Here is a 22,202-nt window from a genome sequence, read left to right as displayed (position 1 = left end):
ACGGGGGTGATAGCTCATCGATGTGAAGTTCATGGGCCGAAGAGCATGTTTCCGCGCTGTATCTCTGAAGTCTAATACACTACCGCCGACCATGGATGTTAGGCTCACTGGCCTGTGGTTCCCATGCATTTCCCTGCAGCCCTTCTTAAATAGAGGCACAAAATTTGCCACACTCCAGTCTAACGACACCTCACTCATATTTAATAATAACTTAAATCTCAGTCAGGCCACCTGCAATTCCTCTCTAGTTTCCCACAGTGTCTAATCAGGCCCAATAGATTTGTCTACTTGCATGCGCGTTAGGACCTTCAGCACCTCCTCAACCGTACTACTGACTGCCCCCAAGACACTTCCATTGACTGCCCCAAGTTTCCCAGTCATCGGTAAAAACAGGAGAAATACTCATTGAGGACCTTGCCCTTTTCCTGAGGCTCCACATAGAGTTGACCCCTTTGATTTCTGAGGAGTCCCATTCTCTCTCTGCTTACCGTTTTTTCCTTTATGTACATAAAATCTCTTGGGATTATCCTTAATGTTATCTGCCAGAGCTGTCTCCTGTACCCTTTTTGCCCTCCTGATTTCCTTTTTACCGTGCCCCTCAGTTCCCGAAACTCTTCCAGGAATACACCTGATCCCAGCTGCCATACCTGCCCTCTGCCTCCTTCCCAGTCTTGACCAGAGGCTCAATTTCTCTTGTCATTCAAGCTTCCCTACGGCCATTGCCTTGCCCTTCACTCCAACAGGAACATGCTTGTCCTGGACACTTTTAAAACAACCCACTTTCCTGACATTCCATTTAATTCAAAGAACCTGTTCCAATCAACTTGTGCAAATCCCTGTCCAATACTTTCCACGTTGCCCTCACCCCAATTTAGAATTTTACAATGTAGAAAGTCGAACTTAGATTTTTAACTGTGTGGGAAGAAACTGCAAATGCTGTTTTAAACCAAAGATACACACAAAATGCTGGAATAATTCAGTGTGCCAGGCAGCATCAGACAGATGCTGCCTGTCCTCCTGAGTTATTTCAGCATTTTTTGTCTATCTTAGACTCATGGGCCTGCCCTATCCCCATCCATAACTACCTTAAACATAATAGAACAGTGGTTGCTGGTCCCAAAAGGCTCATCAATGAACATTTCAGTCTCTTGCCCCTCCCAATTTCCCACCTAGATAAAGGTGTTGCACTCTCCCGTGTAGGGCTCTCTACATTTTGAGAAACAAGAAAGGGATGAAACGTTCCTGAACAAATTCTGCCCCATCTAAACCTTTTGCACTATGACTTTCCCAGTCAGTATTGGGAAAGTTAAAATCCCCTACCATGACAACCATATTAGTCCTGCAGCTATCTCCCAACTCCTGGCATATTTGTTCTAGTTCCCATTGACTATTTGGCGGCCTGTAGTACACTCCCGGCAAGGTGATCATCCCTTTCTTGTTTCTCAAGCTCCATTCTTCTTCTTCTTGCGTTTGAGGCAGCAGAAGTTATTAAGCTGCTTCTGCTGTCTCTGTATGTTGTCGTTCGCCTTTTGATGTAGCCTCACTGGATATTGATTAATGACTAGTAGTTATTGATTATGAGGGTGCAAATCTATTTTTTTTATTTAACCATTTTTTAAACTGAAGTCACAATGAGATGATGGGAGGACATGAGTGATTAAAAACTGTGTTAATGTTTGCAAATTAATCATGGGTCTGCTTTCCGAGTACTGGTTCAGTATTTAAAGGATAGGAGAAAGAAAGAAAAAACTGGCAGGCATCTCCCATAATAAGACAACAGGATACTTTTTCAACTTAATTGCAGGGGGGAACAAATTCAATCATATTTTGGTAGATGATTTAGGGAAATCCTTAAAAGTACGAATTATACTGCTACTTGGGAATGCCATTCAAATAATAAAAGAATGATACAAAAATCTTGAGTTTTGCAGATAAAATAAGTCAATTCTTTGAAGGCTAATTAAGGAAATATGATGAGGGATGGTCAATTCATGAAGAATGTTTTGACACTTGACAAATTATTAATGAATTTGCATCATTTAAGTGAGGCATATTCGGTAGATAGAAACATAGAACAAAGGCGCAGGAAGAGGCCATTTGGCCCTTCGAGCCAGCACAGCAACACATTCGTTGTGATCATGGCTGATCATCAGCAATCAGTAACCTGTGCCTGCCTTCTCCCCATATCCCTTGATTCCACTAGCCCCAAGAGCTCTATCTAACTCTCTTTTAAATTCATCCAGTAAATTGGCCTCCACTACCTCCTGTGGCAGAGCATTCCACAAATTCATAACTCTCTGGGTGAAAAAGTTTCTTCTCACCTCAGTTTTAAATGACCTCCCCTTTATTCTTAGACTGTGTCCCCTGGTTCTGGACTCCCCCAACGTTGGGAACATTATTCCTGCATCTACCTTGTCCAGTCCTTTTATAATTTTATACGTCTCTATAAGATCCCCTCTCATCCTTCTAAACTCCAGTGAATACAAGCCTAGTCTTTCCAATCTTTCTTCATAAGGGTATGCCTAGAGCAATCACTGTGATGGCTGTTTTGTGTAAAAAATTTGTATCTGTGTGTCTTGTGTTCTTTAATGTCTACTGCCGGACCCTGACGTGAGAGGACGCTGGCGTTGATTATTCGCCGCTTTTCCGTCAGGATAGTTTGTCTGTTTGTCTGTTTGTTTCTATGTTAATTGTATTTGTAAAGCGCTTTGTGCATGTGTTAAGGCGCTATATAAAATAAATATATTATTATTATTATTATTATTATAAGACAGTCCCTCCATCCCAGGGATTAACCTCGTGAACCTACGCTGCACTGCCTCAATAGCAAGGACGTCCTTCCTCAAATTAGGAGACCAAAACTGCCCACAATACTCCAGATGTGGTCTCACCAGGGCCCTATACAACTGCAGAAGGACTTCTTTGCTCCTGTACTCAAATCCTCTCGTTGACTTTAACTTTCTTCACTGCCTGCTGTACCTGCACGCTTACATTCAGTGACTAGTGTACAAGAACACCAAGGTCTCGTTGCACTTCCCCTTTACCTAATCTGACACCATTGAGATAATAATTTAGTTCCTTATTTTTGCCGCCAAAATGTATGTTTCTGCATGATCAACCGAACATGCATCAATTAAATTATACAAATTCATCAATAATTTGCCAAATGTCAAACATTCCTCATGAACTGACCATTCTTCACCATATTTCCCTCACCAGCCTTCAAAAACTCAAGACTTAAGGTTCTTATTTTAGTAGACACAAAATGCTGGAGTAACTCAGCTGGACAGACAGCATCTCTGGAGAGAAGGAATGGTTAACATTTCGGGTCGAGACCCTTCTTCAGTCTAAAGGTCTCGATCCGAAACGTCACCCATTCCTTCTCTCCAGAGATGCTGTCTGTCCAGCTGAGTTACTCCAGCATTCGATTTAAACCAGCATTTGCAGTTCTTTCCTACACGTTTTTATTTTAGTATTATGCCTGGATATTAGTACTATGATGGAGATCCATGTAAGACAAAAATAGGAAGAGGAAAGTATGTAAACATTTTAACATGGGTTCTGTCAAAGGATGCAGTGCATTTCAAGGCAGAACGAGATTGCTATTTGTTTAACAAATTAATTAGATCTGCTATGGCAGATGGTACTAAAGTTGGTGGTGTGGGTAGATAGTGAACATGGTTGTCAGAAATTGCAGCAGAATCTTGATCGGTTGGGGTGTAGGCTGAGGAAGGTTGAAGGCATTTAATGCAGAGATATGCGAGGTGTTGCATTTGAGGAAGTCTAACCAGTTCAGGGCCTACACAGTGAATGGCAGGGCTCAGGGGAGTGTTATAGAACAGAGGGACCTAGGAGTGCAGGAACGTAGTTCAGTGAAAGTGGCATCACAGGTAGATAGGTGCTCAAAAAGGCTTTCGGCACTTTGGCGTCAGTCAGAGTATTGAGTATGGAAGTCAGGCATGTGAATTTTCCGTGTTTCTGCTGATTTCTGCTTTTTTTTAAATCCATTTTCCGCGCTTTTTGCATAATTTCCGCGTTTTTCACTTTGCCAAAATTGCATTTACCTACAGAGAAATCGGATCAAAAAAAGAAAGGGAAAAAAAGAAAATAAGCACGAGGGTTCCGCTAGAGGTCGCTAGGGGTTCCGTGAGAAATAGCTGCTAATCATTGAAATCGGACAAAATTATGAGAGCCCACTTGAAATCCCCCCGCACTGGAAGTCTCCCTGAAAATGTGGCGCCTAGGCTGAGCAAGGCAGCCAATCTCGACCTCATCAGGACTTCCACAGCCGATCGGTGGGTTGAATTTGCAACCTGCGGCTGGGGCTCTGGAACTCCAGCCCAGCTGCAGCCAGCACATCTGTCCCCATAGCTGACTTCCTTGGCTGGCTGGATAAACCAGCAAAGCTCTGGAACCAAGAGTGCCAGAAAATCAGTGGTGGAACTGTAATGAGTAAATATTAAATTTAAGTGCAAGATTATATAACTAAATTAATTAAAATAATAAGAAATGTTATTCGTATGCAGTGAGATATTCGCATTATTTTGTAATGTCAGTTTTTACTTTGCAATGCACTAAAAGAGGCTTGAAACTGGTAATTTTGTGTGTAAATTTTCAAAACAATTCTAATTTTATTACCCCCACCGTACGCCTTGCGCAAGCGCTCGGCTCTTTTCCTCTTTTTTTTTTTTACCTCACTCACATGCCTGGGAAGTTGGGAGGTCATGTTGCAGTTGTGTAATACGTTGGTGAGGTTACATTTGGAGTACTTTGTTCTGTTTTGGTCACTTATCGGAAAGATGTTGCCAAGCTGGAAAGGATGAAGGGAAGATTTACGAGGATGTTGCCAGGACTCAAGAGTCAGAGTTATAGGTATAGATTGAGCAGGGTAGAACTTTATTTCTTGGAGCGCAGGAAGATGATGGCTGATCCTATAGAGGTGTACAGGGATCATGAGAGGAATAGATCAGGTAAATGCACAAAGTCTTTTGCCCAGAGTATGAAAATCGAGAACCAGAGGACATGGGTTTAACGTAAGAGGGGAAAGATTTAATAGGAACCCAAGGGGTAACTTTTTTACAAAAAGGGTGGTGGGTGTAGGGAACTAGCTGCCGGAGGAGGTAATTGAGGCACCTTCTGTCATAACATTTAAGAGACATCTGGACAGGTGCATGGATAGAATAGGTTTAGAGGATTGTGGGGCTAGTGTAGATGGAGCATGTTGGTTGGCATGGGAAAGTTGGCCGTAAGGACTGTTTCCACGTTGTATGATTCTATGACTAGATGCCTGTTATATTTATGTACATTAATGATTTGGAGAAATGAATAAGATTTCCCAAGTTGACTGTGCCTGAACCCCTCAGTCAGTGGATCATCAACTTCCTGACAGACAGGAAGCAGCACGTGAGGCTGGGAAAGCACACTTTGGACCCGCAGACCCTCAGCATAGGAGCATCGCAAGGCTGCGTACTCTCCCCTCTCCTTTACTCTCTACACCAACAACTGCAACTCCACAGATTCCTCTGTCAAGCTCCTCAAGTTTGCGGAAGACACAACCCTGATTGGACTGATCCAGGATGGGGATCTGCCTACAGACGGGCAGTGACACAGCTGGCGTCCTGGTGCCATTGCAACAACCTGGAGCTCAATGCTCTTACGACAGTGGAACTAATTGTAGACTCGAAGAGCTGCCCCTCCCCTCCCCCTACTCACCATCAGCAACACTATGAAGGTATCACAAAATGCTGGAGTAACTCAGCAGGTCAGGCAGCATCTTGGAGAGAAGGAATGGGTGACGTTTCAGGTCGAGACCCTTCTTCAGACTAACCTCTCCCCTAAAAAAACTGCCGCCGTGACATTAACCACCTCAAATTCTCCACTCCCTGACTCACTCTAACCTCTCCCCTAAAAAATCCCCCCCTGTGAATCAACAACACCACGGTCGCATCTGTGGAGTCATTTAAGTTCCTTGCTATCATTGAGTCCATCCTCACCTTCTCCATCATGGTCTGGTTTGGCTCCGCCACCAAGCAAGACATCTGGAGGCTGCAACGGATCGTTCGATCCGCTGAGAATGTTGTTGGCTGCAACCTTCCCCCTATTGACGAACTGTACACTGCAAGTGCCAGGAAGCGAGCAGGCAAGATCATCTCTGACCCCTCTCACCCTGGCCACAAACTCTTTGAAGCACTTCCCTCTAGAAGGCGACTCCAGACTGCCAAAGCAGCCACAGACAGACATAAAAACAGCTTTTTTCCATGAGTAGTAGTTCTACTCAATAACCAAAGTCTGTGGTCTCTTTTTTGCTCTGGTTTATTTTCACCCACATGTTTAGACCATAATGTTGTATCCTTATTGTTTTGATATGTTTATGCTTTATTCATAATTGTTAACTGTATGTTTGTGTTGTCATTTGTGAGTGGAGCACCAAGGCAAATTCCTTGTATATGCACATACTTGGCCAATAAACTTATTCATTCATTCATTCATCTCATTATTGACAGCATAAGAGATGACTTTACTTGAAATTCACTTTGTGTAATACGTTTTTCACTGTTCCAAAGCTATAAACTGCCTTGAAGTGCAATGAATCAATGGAATGTTTTTGACATAGACTGGAAAAGGGTAAAGTCTTTATCATTGTCTATTTGAACATAGTTTTGGACCTATTAGACTTTTTCAATATACATTTAAAGATCTATTCCTTAGAGAGCATTTTTATTCATGTTTTATCAAAGCTCCATCAGCAGTTAGCAAATGAAGTTGCTAACTGCATAAAGCAAAATGACCAAGCTGCAGTGAAGAGTAACATTAACAAATTCGCATTAAAAAAACCAAAACAAAAGCTGGAAATCAGAGTATATTAAATGATTGTAAATTATTTTCAAATTTCCAAGAACAATTCCCATTTTAATGTTGGTTAGGAGAAGCTCCCCACTTTAGTGCTTGGTGTGGATTGTGTTTATTTATTTAATGTCTGCTCCTTAATTTGAGATGATTATCTTTAAGATTGGTTTGAATTCTCGTCCTGCAGGTGATAATCACTGCATATAGTAATTCCTTTAAACATCTGTTTCAAAGATAGTAAAATTAATATCTTACAGAAATGGACGACGAAGATTGTGAAAGGAGAAGAACAGAGTGTTTAGATGAAATGTCCAATTTGGAGAAACAGTTTACAGATCTAAAAGAACAGTAAGCCTGATTTATATTTTTCAGTTTATAGTTTTTGAATTATGGGTATAGGTAAAAATGTTCAAGTTATTTAGTATTGTTTCTTGTCAAATATTTAGAACTGGTTAATTGTATTCCTACTTCTAGCAATAGGTCATATGTTTCCAATGTAGTGAAACAAAACCATTATGAAGAGCCAGGAAAATCCTTCCACTGTTGTTTTGTTATTTATTCATTGTTACCACTTAAGAATTATGAACGGTACCATAATTGTTGATTGGAAAATAAACTTTTTTTGGTTAACAGTTCCTAAAATGCATCATATGAAATCTAAGCCTTAGAAAACTATCTTTGCCATCAGTTAATGCAATCGGATATCCTATAATTAGTCTCTCCCAGAATAATAGGTCAACAGATTGCTAGATCCCCATTTAGAGTCAAGTTTGCTGCCCCAGCCTAAAGAGTGAGATTGTAGTGGGTCTGGACGCAGCAGGAATCAGGCAAGCCGCCAGGTAAGGATTAACTGTAATTTTAATGTAGCATCAGAACATCCACTCTCTTCAGTTTCCTGCACAAGTTAACTCTAGCCCCTTCAGGAAAACCCCGTAGCTCCAGACCACTCCCCAACCCTGTCCACTCAGTGCTGAGGGGGATGACCCAGAGAGTGGCCTAATCCACGGGCACTGCCACAGGACCACCCCCCCCCCCCAAGAACCGGAGGCACAAAACGGACAGGGGGACGTATGAGACGACCAGCCCGTGCGCGCACCACGGCGGTCGCAGGAACCGGAACCACTCCGCCAGGGGAAGAAAACCGCGGGGACACTGGGGTTAAGGACCGGGACGCAGGACGACCCCGAAGGCGAGGCCGTGCCAATAGAACCGGCTGGCTGTCCACGTGCACCGGCTTCACCCGCGAAATAGAGACTGTCTCAGGACGACCCCCCATGTCCAAAATGAAGGTGGCAGAGCCACGTTCGAGCACCTTGAATGGCCCTTCATACGGACGCTGAAGGGGCGTCCGGTGTGCATCCCGGCGCAGGAAAACTAACGGACAGTCCAGCAGAGCGGAAGGCACATGCGACTGAACCGAACCATGCTGAGACGTCGGCACCGGTGCCAGCTTGCCCACCGTCTCCCAAAGGCGTTGCAGGGCGGCCGACGGTTGTTCCACCTTACCCTGGGCTGATGGAATAAACTCACCGGGCACTGTCAGCGGGGCCCCGTACACCAATTCCGTCGAGGAGGTGGCCAAGTCCTCTTTGGGCGCTGTGCGGATGCCCAGTAAAACCCACGGCAACGCGTTGACCCAGTCCGGGTCAACTAGCCGGGCCTTCAGGGCAGCCTTGAGCTGGCGGTGGAAGCGCTCCACCAGGCCGTTCGCCTGTGGATGGTACGCCGTGGTGCGGTGCAGGTTAACCCCCAGTAGGTGAGCCATGGCCGACCACAGTTCGGAGGTGAATTGCGGCCCTCAGTCGGACGTGATGTCGAGTGGCTCCCCAAACCTAACAATCCAGTGTGCCGCCAACGCACGGGCACAAGTAGCGGCAGAAGTGTCCAGCAGTGGAACTGCTTCCGGCCACTGCGTGAAACGGTCAACCACGGTCAGGAGGTGGGTGAAGCCCCGAGAAGGCGGCAGCGGCCCCACGATGTCCACGTGTCAATATCTCTACAGGTTTTTTTTCCATACTTGAATTTTGGCGACTTTTGCAATTGGATGCAGATTTGAAAAATGAATTACTAGCACTCAGATCTATCCTAATGCCGCACCTTTTTATATTTGAAGTGAGGTTTACAAATATTGTGCTGCATGCTGCTGGTTATTGACCTGTAGCTGCGTCTTTAATGTCATACTTTTAATATAGTTCAGAACTAATTTATAATGACCACATGTTAACCACCATGACCAAACTGTAAATTCTAGTTAATTTTTCTTAGGTCATGTGCATTACAATAAAAGTTGTGTTAAACTATTCATGATGATCGTAATTTGGTGCTGCCAATATTTTCTTTAAATTGATGAGATTTGCTAAATTTTAGTGCATATTCGAATTAGCCAAATCCAACTATTAAAAAGTTATATCAACTAATTAGAGTTTTTATTTCCAGGTTATACAAGGAAAGATTAAGCCAAGTGGAAGCAAAGCTTGAGGAAGTTATAGCAGGAAAAGCTCCTGAATATTTGGAACCTTTAGCAGCTTTGCAAGAGAATATGCAAATCCGAACAAAAGTTGCAGGTAAATATTATGAAAAAAATACTAAGGAAATAGGTAAAAATTAAGTTTAATTTAGTAATTTTTGTGTGAATGTTGTTGATTTGATGCGTATCAAAAACTGAAGGCTGATTCTGATTTGCATCCTGTAATTTTGGTAATATTTTCAAAAGTGCTTTACAAGAATAACCATTTATGGATTTGGCATTTGATATTTTTATAACTACATTATACAAACTTAAATTGATTCCATTTTATGTCCACGTTGGATTGGGTTCTTTGGTATACGTGGATTGAGTCTTGTTGGCAAATGAGTGGTTTTATTGTGAACCAGCAGCATTTGTGCTGTAAATGCAAGAATATTCGGGACTTTGAATACATATCCAAAAGATCCAACAAAGATCAATGAAGCATCTTCAGTGACTGAGAGTCTCTGACTTATGACCACTCAAAGTGGAGGAGCAGTATGTGTGGCTTTGGAAACCTTGAGTATATGTGTCAGTTTAAATGATGGAAGAGTGCACCATCTCTCAACCCACTAATCCACCAATCCTGTTAGGCATTTCCTGTTCTATCTGTGGTAGATTCTGTATCGTGCACTGGCATCGGCAGCCACCCAAGTCATCTACGATCTTGGGGAAAAAAATCCTGATTTAAGATAATTAAATTTGGCTCAATAATGGTCATAATATTTTAGAAAGTTTCTGTTCTTCACTTTCTGCTGTTTAGGATTTTGAATTTGGATACATTTGCATTGAGTGCGCTTTTTAAAAATTTCTCAGATTTATGGTATTTCAATAAACTCAACTTAAAGAACCCTGTTGAAGCAAATGTTTGTGCCATTGCCTGTGCATAAATAATTGGTTCAAGGTTTCAAGGTCATTTTATTGTCACATGTACCAGTTAAGGTACAGTGAAATTTGAGTTACCATACAGCCATGTGAAAAGCAACAAGACATACAACCACATAAAAGTTAACATAAACATCCATCACAATGGATTCCACATTCCTCACTGTGATGAAAGGCAATAAAGTTCAATCTTCTTCCTCTTGTTCTCCTGTGGTCGGGGCAGTCAAACCATCCGCAGTCGGGGCGATCAAAGCTCCCGCAGCCGACGATCAAAGCCCCCGAGTTAGGGTGATCAAAACTTCCTCATCGTAGGTAAGAATGTTAGGTTTTGTTTATTAGGGGAAACAATTTCAACTGTGAAATATTGATCCTGGTATCCTAAATATTATGTTGGAATTTCATATCCAGCATAAATTAAATTGTTGACTGCTGATAGGCCTATCTGCAGAATATGCATCTGAATTACTCAGACTGACAGAACTTTAATTGGTAAAATATGACGTCAGGAATAAGATTTTGAAATAGCCATAGTGATTAATGTGAGGGCTTTAGCAATAGCCTGAGATGGGGGCAGAAGTATAGTTGATTATCTCTTCCTCCACTTCCACCGACACCACCAGTTTTCATGCTTTATTATGACCATAACTCAAATTATCCTCTCCTCCCCTGCTTGAGGATTCCCAGCAAGACCTGCCTATTCAACATGGAAACCAGTGGCAAATTGAGTGAATCAAGTTGGCTTTATAAATCTAGGGTGGCCCAGCTGGTAGAGCTGCTCTCTTCCAACACCAGATGTCTGTGTCAGGCCCTGACCTTGGGTGCTGTCTGTTTGAGGTTTGCCTGTCCCTGTGACCATGTGAGTTTTCTCTGGGTGCTCTGGTTTCCTCCTACATCCCAAAGATATATGGGTTTGTTGGTTAATTGGCTGCTGTAATTTGCCGTTAGTTTGTTGGGAGTAGATATGATTGTGGGATAACATAGAACTAGTGTGAACAGGTGATCAACAGTCGGCATGGCCTTGGTGGGTTGTAGGACCTGTTTTCATGCTGCATCTCTAAAAATTAAAACTCTTTTGCTTAATTATTCTTGTAGATGTGAGAAATGTGGAATGTGCTGAGTTAGCCGATCTCTGCCACCTGGGAACCCTGTTCATGGCTGCAATTCCAACTTGTTAACTGCCCAAGTTGCAAAATAGAATTCTGCTGTGACCGGAGAGGATCTGTAAATGTTAATTTAGTAATTTTATATATGGTTATGAATCCTCTCAGTATTACATCTGAAAATGTGATTTTGTGGTTGCAGGTATCTACAGGGAGCTCTGTTTAAAAACTGTAAAGAACCAATATGAATGCGAGGTGCAGGCTGCATTCCAACACTGGGAGGTAAGCAGTGATGGACACTCCTGCCATTGAAGCAAGTTACTTGGTGATGGGGAGGTTCTTATCTGGCAAATATGCACTTATGAGCCCATGTCTCTTGACAACAGGTGTTAATGTACCCAATCCAGAGTGCTTCTGAATAACATTTAATGTAGAGTACTAATTAATTCAAGATTGTGGAACCAGGAGCAGATTTCTTCACCATGTTTGATCCGTTGCCATTGTGTCAATAGTGAGTACATCAGAATAGTTTCCCCTGACTAAATACCACTGTTTCCTCCTCTGTGTGTCACCAGTGAGGCGGGAGTCTGAAACGCAGGCCGATGGCCATACTTACAGAATCACATCATCTGATGTCGCGTAACGGGTCTGTGAAAGATTTCTCTTTAGATGTTGTTGCAGAGACTTTTTCAGCATTTTCAGGACTGGGTGGGCCTTTTGTTATTTCCTGATCTAGCATCTAGTGGTTTGAGTTGTAGATCTGCTAGATGTACTTTAATTCCATTTAGCATAAAGATAATGGCATATGATAAGATGGTACGAAAACAGCACGGTCACCAGTAAGACAGGAAACACAGACTACACCATGGCAAATTTTCTTAAGTGATGAATATAAATAAACTAATGGTGATTGTAGCACAATTAATTAGGCATTCTGATTTGGTCACTTTTACTGAGGATTTTGTATGAAATTGAATTCAAAGTCAAACTGCCACCAAGCTATTGTACTTTTTTTGGGTTAATGGTTCAGCAATGAAACACTTCACCATATCCAACAGCAGGAGTGAGGTGGGTGAAATTGAGGTGCCAGCCTGGTGCAGTCAAGTCATGTTGCTGAAGTACTTGGAACTGTCTTCAGCCAGACTTCCTGATGCTGCGCAAATCTGTGATGGCAGACACGTGTTATTAAATGGTCGTGCACATAATAGAGTGGTAAAAAAGGCTTATGGTGTGCTTGCCTTCATTGGTCTGGGCATTATCAGAGCCAGGAGGTCATGTTGCAGCTTTATAGGACTTTGGTTAGGTTGTATTTGGAGTATTTTGTGCAGTTTTGGTCACCCCATTACAGGAGGTTTTGGAGAGGGTGCAGAAGAGGTTTACAGAATGCTGCCTAGATTAAAGGGTGTTATCTGCAAAGAGAGGTTGGACAAACTTGGATTGTTTACTCTGGTCTCAGAGGCCAAAGGGATACCTGATGGAAGTATATAGAATCATGCGAGACATAAGTAGGGTAGAAAGTCAGAATCTTTTCCCCGAGGTGGAAATGTCAAAGACTAGAGGGCATAGCTTTAAGGCGAGAGCAGAAAATACTAAAGGAAATGTCAGAGGCAAGTTTTTTCAAACAGTGATTGATGGGTGCTTGCATCGCCAGGGTTGTTAGAGGAAGATCTGATGTGGCATTTAAGATGCTTTTAGATAGGCACACGGATATGCAGGGAATGAAGGGATATGGATCATGTTCAGGCAGAGGAGATTAATTTAACCTGGCATCATATTTGGCATGGACATTGTGGGCTGAAGGGTAAATTCTTGTGCTGTACTGTTCTATGTTCTATTAAGGAAGGTTTGATACACAGAAAAAACTACAGGCTCTGATTTGCCATATTACAATAACCTTTTTGTCGTAAGCTATCTCCTGGCCCTTTGGTTTGTTTAAATGTATTTGCCAATGCCCAATTAGTTGGCAAATCACCCAGACGTGCTTATTAAAAAAACAAGATGCACCTTCCCTGTTCAATCCTTCAAACCTGTTCTCCCAGTCATTAGAAACACAAAGGAAGACTCTATCAAGTGATGTTTTCTTACCAACACCTTCCTCAATACCATAGTCTAGATTCAATGAGGAAAAACTCAGCTATGGACCTCATTATAATTTGTATTTGTGTCTAAACATGTACAGATTGAATTTTGGAGCTGAGCTGAATGTAATTGCCTTGACGTTACATAGTATTTGATTAAGAACTACCAAGGACTAACAAGAAAGAGGTTAACGGAGATCAAGGGAAAGCTATTTACATCTTTCATAAGAAATAGAATTTTTGGAGGTCAAGGAATTCAATCCTGGATTTCATAGGATACACAAAACACTGCAGATGCTGGAATCTGGAGCAATAAACAAACCACTGAAGAAACAAAGGTGAGGTGTGATGGGGCAAGAGCTGGCATGTGATAAGTGAATCCAGGTAAAGAGGGTGGATTTGTGTATGGACTCAGGTGGGGAAGAGAGGGATGGAGATAACACCAGAGGCTGGGACATGATACATTGAATCTGATGGAAAAAGAAGGTGGTGTATGGGATTAAATAAGAAAGGTATGGTATGTTGGAAATTGTTGAAAAGGTGGAGAGCATGTGACGTTTCATCTCGGGTGTGAAGGAACTAGACAAGGGGGTGGGGTAAGATAAAATCAAGGTATGAGAAGATGAGTTCAGTGGGGAAGAGCAAGTGGAAGCAATGGGCCTGCCAAGGCAGTCATGTTTGTGAATCTTGAGTAGAAGATGGAAAGGAGCAGTACAGGATTGTTGAACGATAAAGTTGGAGGCCATGGAGGGGAGATTACTGAAGTGATGGGATCTGTGATGGCTTGGGAGGCAATGGCCAGTATTGGTCAATGGTTGCTATCAGGTGTCAGAAAACTAGTCGCCTGGCCTCGGCAAGTGAAGGTCAGTCCTTTGCATGAGGTCCTATGTCATAGCTACACATACAAAACTATGTCCAATTGTCTTCAGTAGTGATTCAACAGTGATCTTCCCTCATTCATTAGTTTGTTCATTGACAGCTTTATTTTGAGTTGAGAAGTGACAAATCTCAATTGTAGCACATGAATGTCAGAATCACTGCTTCAAAAAAAAAAAAACCCCTTCCTCTTGGCAATCAATGCCATTGTCATTTGTAATGACCCTGCCAGCTAGATTATGGGAGATTGGTGATGGAGTGGTGACATCATTAACCTGAAATTAAAATGGAACAGCTCCATAATATCATAGTTACTGAAATAGCTGAGAATGAATATTTTTTGTCTAAAAGGCTTGCTGTTTTTATATAACACTTGCAAAACATGTCAGGGCTGTGATTAAATACTTTCTACTTATTTAAAGGAATATGGATCCAGCACCTGGGGAGTTTAACATTTTCCAGGTCAAGCAGTCCACTTGATGGGCATGGCATCCCAAGTAAATACTCCACTCCTACACAATATTATCTAGGGGATGCACTGCACCATCTTGTCAAGACTTTTATTGGTATCACTTCTAAAATCAGTACTACTAGCAGTAGGATGGACATGGTTAGAAAGTACATAGGAATACATTGTCCAGGTTCTCTCAATTCCATACATATCCAGGCCTTTATTCATGTTTGGTCACAAAATGTAAAACTTGCATTTTCCTACTTGATAATAATGCGGACTGCTTTAATAACATGGATTGCAATCACTCAATATCAGCAATAAGTGCCAGCCTCTGTCATGCATATTCTGAAAATGAAGAGAGAAGATAGTTATGCATTAAATATAACCATTGGAAATATCACAAATATATTTTGTTGTTTATTAGAGTGAGAAGTTGCTTCTGTATGATACTGTACAGAGTGAACTGGAGGAGAGAATTCGGCGACTTGAAGAAGATCGGCACAGCATTGATATCACGTCGGGTATGTCGGCTTTCAATTTACACTAAATTTACTTAACATATGTTTTAGTAATTGGTTTGTAATCTTTAACCCAAGGCACTTGAAGTGCTCATCAAAATATAATTTTAAGAATGTTGATATTTCTGCTTCCATATGTCTTCGTACTTTGAATTCCAGGCCCTGCCATTTTATTGAAGGCAAATATTGTTTTCTGAATGTTTGCCCTTCGATTCATAACTTAAAATCTACATCCCATAGTTGTTGATTTTACTGCTAAGAGAAATAAAGCTTCTGTTCACCCTCTCATAATTTCATACATCTTAATTTATATTTCTCCATCGTTTTGTTCCAAAGAAAACAACCATAGCCTTGCCAGACTGTCCTTGCAACAGTCTCATTAATCTTTTCTGTATGCTTTCTCTCATTCTATCGCATTCTTTCACCAATTACAAAAAGTTCAGTTTTGGGACATATGACAATAAAACACTTTTGACTAATGTGGTGGCCAGACTTGTACACCTGTGGCCCAACCACAGCTGTACACGATTCTAGCATGAACACCACCGTCCCCCGTCCCCCCAGCTTTATCTTTTTATACCTCAACCACTCCAAAGATGTACAGGGTTGTAGATTAATTGGCAATTCCCTAGTGTGTGTGTAGGATAGTTTTAATGTGCGGGGATCGCTGGTCGGCGCAGACTCAGTGAGCTGAAGGGCCTGCTTCCACGCTGTATCTCTAAACCAAAACTAAACAATAAAGACAGATATCCCACTAGCTGCTTTAGCTATCTTTCTGCATGTTCTGTTATTGTAGGGTTTCATTAACCTGTTCTAAATCCCTCTTTTTCTACAGTTTGTGTTATCCTACCATCCTGCTCAAATGCATATGCCATCTCTTGTACAATTTTCTTTCTCACAATGTCACCTTGCTGATTTTGGTATCATTGCAAACTTCTTCATCATAGCTTGAACTTTGAAGTCCATATGTGTAGGAAGGAACTGCAGATGCTGGTTTACACCGAAGATAGACACAAAATGCTGGAGTGACTCAGCGGGACAGGCAGCATCTCTGGATAGAAGAATGGGTGATGTTTTGGGTCGAGGCCCTTCTTCAGTCCATTATCATTGATTAAGCATCACTAAAATCAAAGAGTCCATCACTCCTCCCTGGAGTCCTGTCTATCAATCTTTGTTTTTGCCCCCAAAACTAATTTTACTTTTTTGATCATTTTAATTATTCAATTTTTGGTCCCGTGGGAGAAAACATGTTAGAATACACAATATTAACATTTCTTCTACAAGCAAATTCTTGCGATATTTAAAATTGGCCATTACGAACAATGGGCTGATGCAGGTGATAAAGGCTGAATGTGGAGGGAATTGGCAGATTTGTGTGGAAAAAGAAGAATAAATTCCAACTTTTGTGATGGGTAGATAAGGGCTGATGATTGGGAATGAAACCTAGCTAAGTGGGAGGTGGAAATGCCGTGAGAGAGAGGAGGATGGGTCTTGCAAGATGCTATTTGCCATGCTAGTTGCAGGTGCCCAGCTGGTGGCAGTGCAGTGGCAGGACAGTTGACCTTACAGGCTTTCTGTCAACAAAGTGATCTCTTACAAACATGAGCGAGGAGGAAAACAAGAGCCTGTTGTCAGAGGCATGAACGGAAGCGAGAAAAGGAAGATTAGCAGGATTCAGTTTACCACCAGCCCAGTGAGGAGTAAAATTATGATGCACTTGATTAGACATACAGTATGTTTTTTGAAATGGCTAATTCCTTGATTAAATATCCTCTACATTATAATTTGTGTCTTTCAGAGTTATGGAATGATGAACTACAGTCGAGGAAAAACAAGAGGAAAGATCCATTTAGTCCAGACAAAAAGAAAAAGCCTGTAGTTGTCTCTGATATCCTTTTAATTATTTTATTCGTCTTCACAACAGATCATATACAACAGAAAAGTAATTGGTAAACGGGTATATAAAAGTAATCTTCACTGATTTGTACCCCTTTAAAAGGGAACTAATAATTTTGCAGAGCTTATTTTGAATTGGATGTATGTAATTTAGTATGCTTATTATATAAAATAATTATTTTTGGTATTGGAAATGCCAATTAAAAATATCTTTATTTTTACAATAGTAATCTTAAAAGATGATTTTTTTCTAAGAAGTTTAAAAAAAAAAAGTAAACTGAAGGTTGATGAGGGAAAGGCTGTAGACGTAATTGTGGACAAATTGAACAAAGTGTAGGGTCATGCACTTCGGTAGAAGGAATAAAGGCGTAAACTATTTTCTAAATGGGAGGGGGGGGGGGGGGGGAAGGATTCAGAAATTGGAAGGGAAAAGGGAGTGCTGGTGTAGGATTCCCAAAAGGTTAATTTACAGGTTGAGTTGGAGGTAACAAAGGCAATGCAATGTTAGCATTCATTTTGAGGGGACAACAATATAAAATCAAGGATGTATTGCTGAGGCTATATTAGGTGCCGGTGAGGCCACATTTTGAATATTGTGAACAGTTTTGGGCCCCATATCTGATGTAGGATGTGTTGGCTTTGAGGAGGGTCCCGAGGGGGTTTTGTAGAATGATCCCAGGAATGATTGGGTTAACATATCAGGAATGTTTGAAGGCTCTGCGCCTGTACTCGCTGGAGTTTAGAAGGATGAGGGGGGATTGTATTGAAACAAAAGGACTAGATAGAGTGGACATGGAAGGGATGTTTCCAGTAATTTGAGAATAAAAGGATTTACCTTCAGAACGGAGTTGAGGAATTCCTTTGGCCAGAGCACCCCTCCCAACCCTTCCGAATTTGGCGGAAAGTTTCCACTTTCTTATTTCATTTCCGCCATTCCGATTTCGCCTCACATTTTTCCGCAAAACAGTCGGTAATTGCAATTTGTCAATTTGGCCCTGGAAGTCTCCCCAAAATTGTGGCACCTAGGCTGAGCAAGGCAGCCAAACTCGATCTCATCGGGACTTCCGCGGCCGATTGGTGTGTTGAATTTGCAACCTGCGGCCGGGGCTCTGGAACAGCAGCCCAGTACATCGGGGAGAGCAAGCTGCCTGGATACAAAAATGAGGCTTCATAAAAGTAAGCAGAGGGTGGTGGAAGTTTTTTTTGGATTGGAGGCCTGTGACTAGTGTGTCTCGGGTTGGTGGTGGGCCCATTGCTGTTTATGGTTTATATTAATGATATGGATGAGAATGTGCAAGACATGATTAGTAAATTTGCTGATGATACCAATGTAGGTGGAATAGACAGTGAAGAGGGTTATCAAAAGGTACAGCAGACTCATCAGCTGGACAAGTGGGCTGAAGAATAGGTAATACAATCCAATACAAATAAGTGTGAGGTGTTACATTTTGGGAAGTGAAACCAGGACCTTCACAGTGAATGGCAGGGCCCTGGTGAGTGTTGTAGAGCAGAGGGATCTCTGGGGTACAGGTGCATAGTTCCCTAAAAAGTAGTGTCACGGGTAGATAGGGTGGTAAAAAAGACGTTTGGTACATTGGCTGTCATCAGTCAGGGTATTGAGTACAGAAGTTGGGATGTTCTGTCATAGTTGTACAAAACATTGGCGTGGCCGCAAGTGGAGTATTGTGTTCAGTTTTTGTCACCCTGCTATAGAATGGATGTCATCAAGCTAGAAAAAGCTCAGAGAAGATTTACAACGTTGCTGCCAGTATTCGAGGGCCTGAACTATAACTATTGGGCAAGATAGGACTTTATTCCTTGGAGCACAGGAAGCAAAGGGGTGAGCTTATAAGGGTGTGTAAAATCATTGGGGAAAATCGATGAATGCTCAGAATCTTTTACCCAGTGTAGGGGAATCAAGAACAGAAGACATGGGTTTAAGGTGAGAGGGGAAAGATATACTAGAAACCTGAGGAGGCAACCTTTTCACTCTGGGTGGTGGGTAAATGGAATGAGCTACCAGAGGAGTGAGTTAAGGCAGATACAATAATAACATTTGAAAGGCACTTGTGCAGGTACATGGATAGGAAAGGTTTACAGGGATATGGATGAAATCCAGGCAAATGGGACTAGCTTAGATGGGGCATCTTGGTTGGCATGGAAGAGCTCCCTGTTTCCATGCAATATGAAATTGTATATACCTTGAAAGGTGCCTTATTCCAAGTATTTGGTGATTGTTTGGTTCTGGACTATACATATTTTGCAGAGAATTTAATTATTTTTTAGATTCTGGAAATTTCCTTAACTGGCAAACGTCCTTATGTTGTTTACATGTTACAAGACCTTGATATACTTGAAGACTGGACAACAATTAGGAAGGTATGTTGCATTAGCTGATGTATCCTTAATACACCTTTTTTTTAACCTTGAGAAATATAAACCTCTGCTTCTAAATACCAGAGCAATAAATTAAACTAATTATTTTATAGAACCTGTGTTGCAGTTTTAGCTCATGCCTAGGTGATTTAACTGGAACAGATTTTGTGTTTGAAAGCATTCAGGGCAAAATATTATCATGTGTACTCTATATAATTGTTCTATAATTAATTAAATATGCCAATTACAAAATTATGGAATTGCAATACCTTTCAAAATATGACTGCAGTAATCATTTAAATTCATTGTTTTATTCATTGGGAAATGATGCTCCCGATAGGAACAATGTAAGCTAGTAATGTTTTGAGGGATCATATTGCTATTATAGAAGCCAGTTGAAAGAAAATATATTCTCAAACTACTGCCTTTGAACAATATTTTTCAATCTGGTGGCTGATTAAAGGACCAATTTACTAGACGGGTGTGCACCCGTTGGGTGGAAATCTCTGCTGCGGGCGAGGCTAAGGGGGGGGGGTGATAAGGTGGGTTGAGGAGGGATGGAGTGGGTGAGGAGGGGAGAGGAGGAGGGGGAATGGAGTGGGTGAGTGGGGGAGGGGAGGGGGAGGCGGGGAGGAGAGGGTGTTGGACCAATGCAGGAGAGGTTTGTGACTGGAACCGTTGGGTGGAAAGCTCTCCTTCGGGCCCAGAAATCCTACCGATCTGTGGACCTGTTGCCGGGCGGGGAGTGTCCCCAGGGGCCCTGCCGGGCCAAGCAACCCTACCAATCCGTTGACCTGTTGGCAGGACAGAAATAACAGGAACAAACATACGGAACAAACAAGATGAGAGTTTTAGTAATGTATATATAGAAGATAGATATAAAGATAGATAGATAGATATCACATCTCTTGAATGCGACATTGACCATAAGTGACTAATTACTATATTTCCCTTACAATATGTTTAATACAATAGAGCTCTGTGTGTATACATTTTAGGAAGTGAAAAGTTAATGCGACTTTAATATAACTTCAATAAGTTACTTCCTGGACGCCAGTTAGCAAGAATCAGGGATCTAAAGCTCATCTGCAAAGTTTGAAGCCATTTTTAGTTTAGAGTTACAGCATGGAATGATGCCCTTTGGCCCACCGAGTCCGCACCGACCAGCGATCCCCGAACATTAACACTATGCTACACACATTAGGGACAATTTACACATACACCAAGCCAATTAATCTACAAAACTGTATGTCTTTGGAATGTGGGAGGAAACTGAAGATCTTGGAGAAATCCCAAGCGGTCACGGGGAGAGCCGGGCAGCACGGTGGCGCAGCGGTAGAGTTGCTGCCTTACAGTGCTTGCGGCACCAGAGCCCCGGGTTCAATCCCGATTATGAGTGCCGTCGGTACGGAATTTGTACGTTCTTCCCGTGACCTGCCTGGGTTTTCTCCGAGATCTTCAGTTTCCTCCCACACTCCAAAGATGTAGAGGTATGTAGGTTAATTAGCTTGGTGTATGTGTAAATTATCCCTAGTGTGTGTAGGATAGTGTTAGTGTGCGGGGATCACTGGTCAGTTCGGTTTCGGTGGGCCGAAGGGCCTGTTTCCGCGCTGTATCTCTAAACTAAAAACTAAACTAAACGTACAAACTCCGTACAGACTAGGATCGAACCCGGGTCTGGTGCTGCAAGCGTTGTAAGGCAGCAACTCTACCGCTGCGCCACCGTGGCCGCCAACGATGATAAACCAATCAACATTTTGTAAATTGGATATATATATATAACATGCCATTGTTACACTTATTCCATCTTTTTCATTTATTACGTAGTTGCTATTGCCATGGCTGAAACCAAGATAAGGCTATCCTTATTTTTTGTATCATTTTAACAGGTAAACGGTGATATCCAGGAGTTATTTTGCCCGATAATTTGGGAACAGCTCAGATCCTGAATTTGAAAGATGTAATCCAGTACAGTCATATGACATGCTGATGTTTTGCTTTTGTCACATCTCACACCCTCTACCAATTTGATTTCATCAAACTAATGTGTCAACTATTTTATTCAATCACTGAAGTAAAAGTTTCTATCTCTGAAGCTGACCATTGTGAGTTTATGATGTGACGTGATGGCAAAGCCAGATACTGTTGTGCGTCACCTGCTCATTAGGTCCCATGTCTCCCATGTCCTGATGTTACATTAATGTACCCTTGTTTGTGTCCTTGATTTGTATGGTTGGGAAAATGGGCTGCATAAACTGAGCACTCCACTTCCTTGCATCAGGACAGGCTCTTGACCTGAAATATCTACTATTCCTTTGCCTTCACAGATGCTGCCTGACCTGTTGTGTTCCTGCAGTGGTTTGTTACTTTCCTTAAAAAAGTTTCCTCTGTGTGAGTGTTATCAAATCACAGCAACTCTGTTCTCCACCACGGAACTCCACAAGGAGTCCAGTATTTTAAATACTGCATTTGAACATGGAAATTGCATATAAATCTGTTGAGATTCCTCACAAAATGTGTCTCCTCGTGCACACAAATGTTTCTCTTTCAAGAACATATTCCAGTTGACATTGCTCAGTGCATCTTGCAGCATGGCCTCTGAATGGTCAGACCACCGCTTTACGTCCCTCGTCACAGCCGTTTCCCGTACTATCCGTTGTTTATATT

At 41.9% G+C, this 22,202-nt stretch overlaps 1 protein-coding gene across 1 annotated transcript in view; it reads left to right on the top strand.

Moving 5' to 3' along the window:
- The window catches only part of brms1la (BRMS1 like transcriptional repressor a), a 42,340-nt gene that overhangs the window by 3,855 nt on the left and 16,283 nt on the right, over positions 1 to 22,202 (top strand). The window contains exons 2-7 of the mRNA XM_078407172.1: positions 7,104 to 7,194; positions 9,283 to 9,410; positions 11,540 to 11,619; positions 15,170 to 15,266; positions 17,062 to 17,151; positions 19,474 to 19,538. Coding sequence (XP_078263298.1) covers positions 7,104 to 7,194; positions 9,283 to 9,410; positions 11,540 to 11,619; positions 15,170 to 15,266; positions 17,062 to 17,151; positions 19,474 to 19,538 — 551 coding nt within the window. The remainder of the gene's footprint in view (positions 1 to 7,103; positions 7,195 to 9,282; positions 9,411 to 11,539; positions 11,620 to 15,169; positions 15,267 to 17,061; positions 17,152 to 19,473; positions 19,539 to 22,202) is intronic.

This window comes from Rhinoraja longicauda, chromosome 10 (genome assembly GCF_053455715.1).
Source record: "Rhinoraja longicauda isolate Sanriku21f chromosome 10, sRhiLon1.1, whole genome shotgun sequence".
In the NCBI taxonomy this organism is placed as follows: Eukaryota; Metazoa; Chordata; class Chondrichthyes; order Rajiformes; family Arhynchobatidae; genus Rhinoraja; species Rhinoraja longicauda.
The sequence above is the reverse complement of the archived record's forward strand: the minus strand, read 5'-3'. Positions and strand labels throughout refer to the sequence as shown.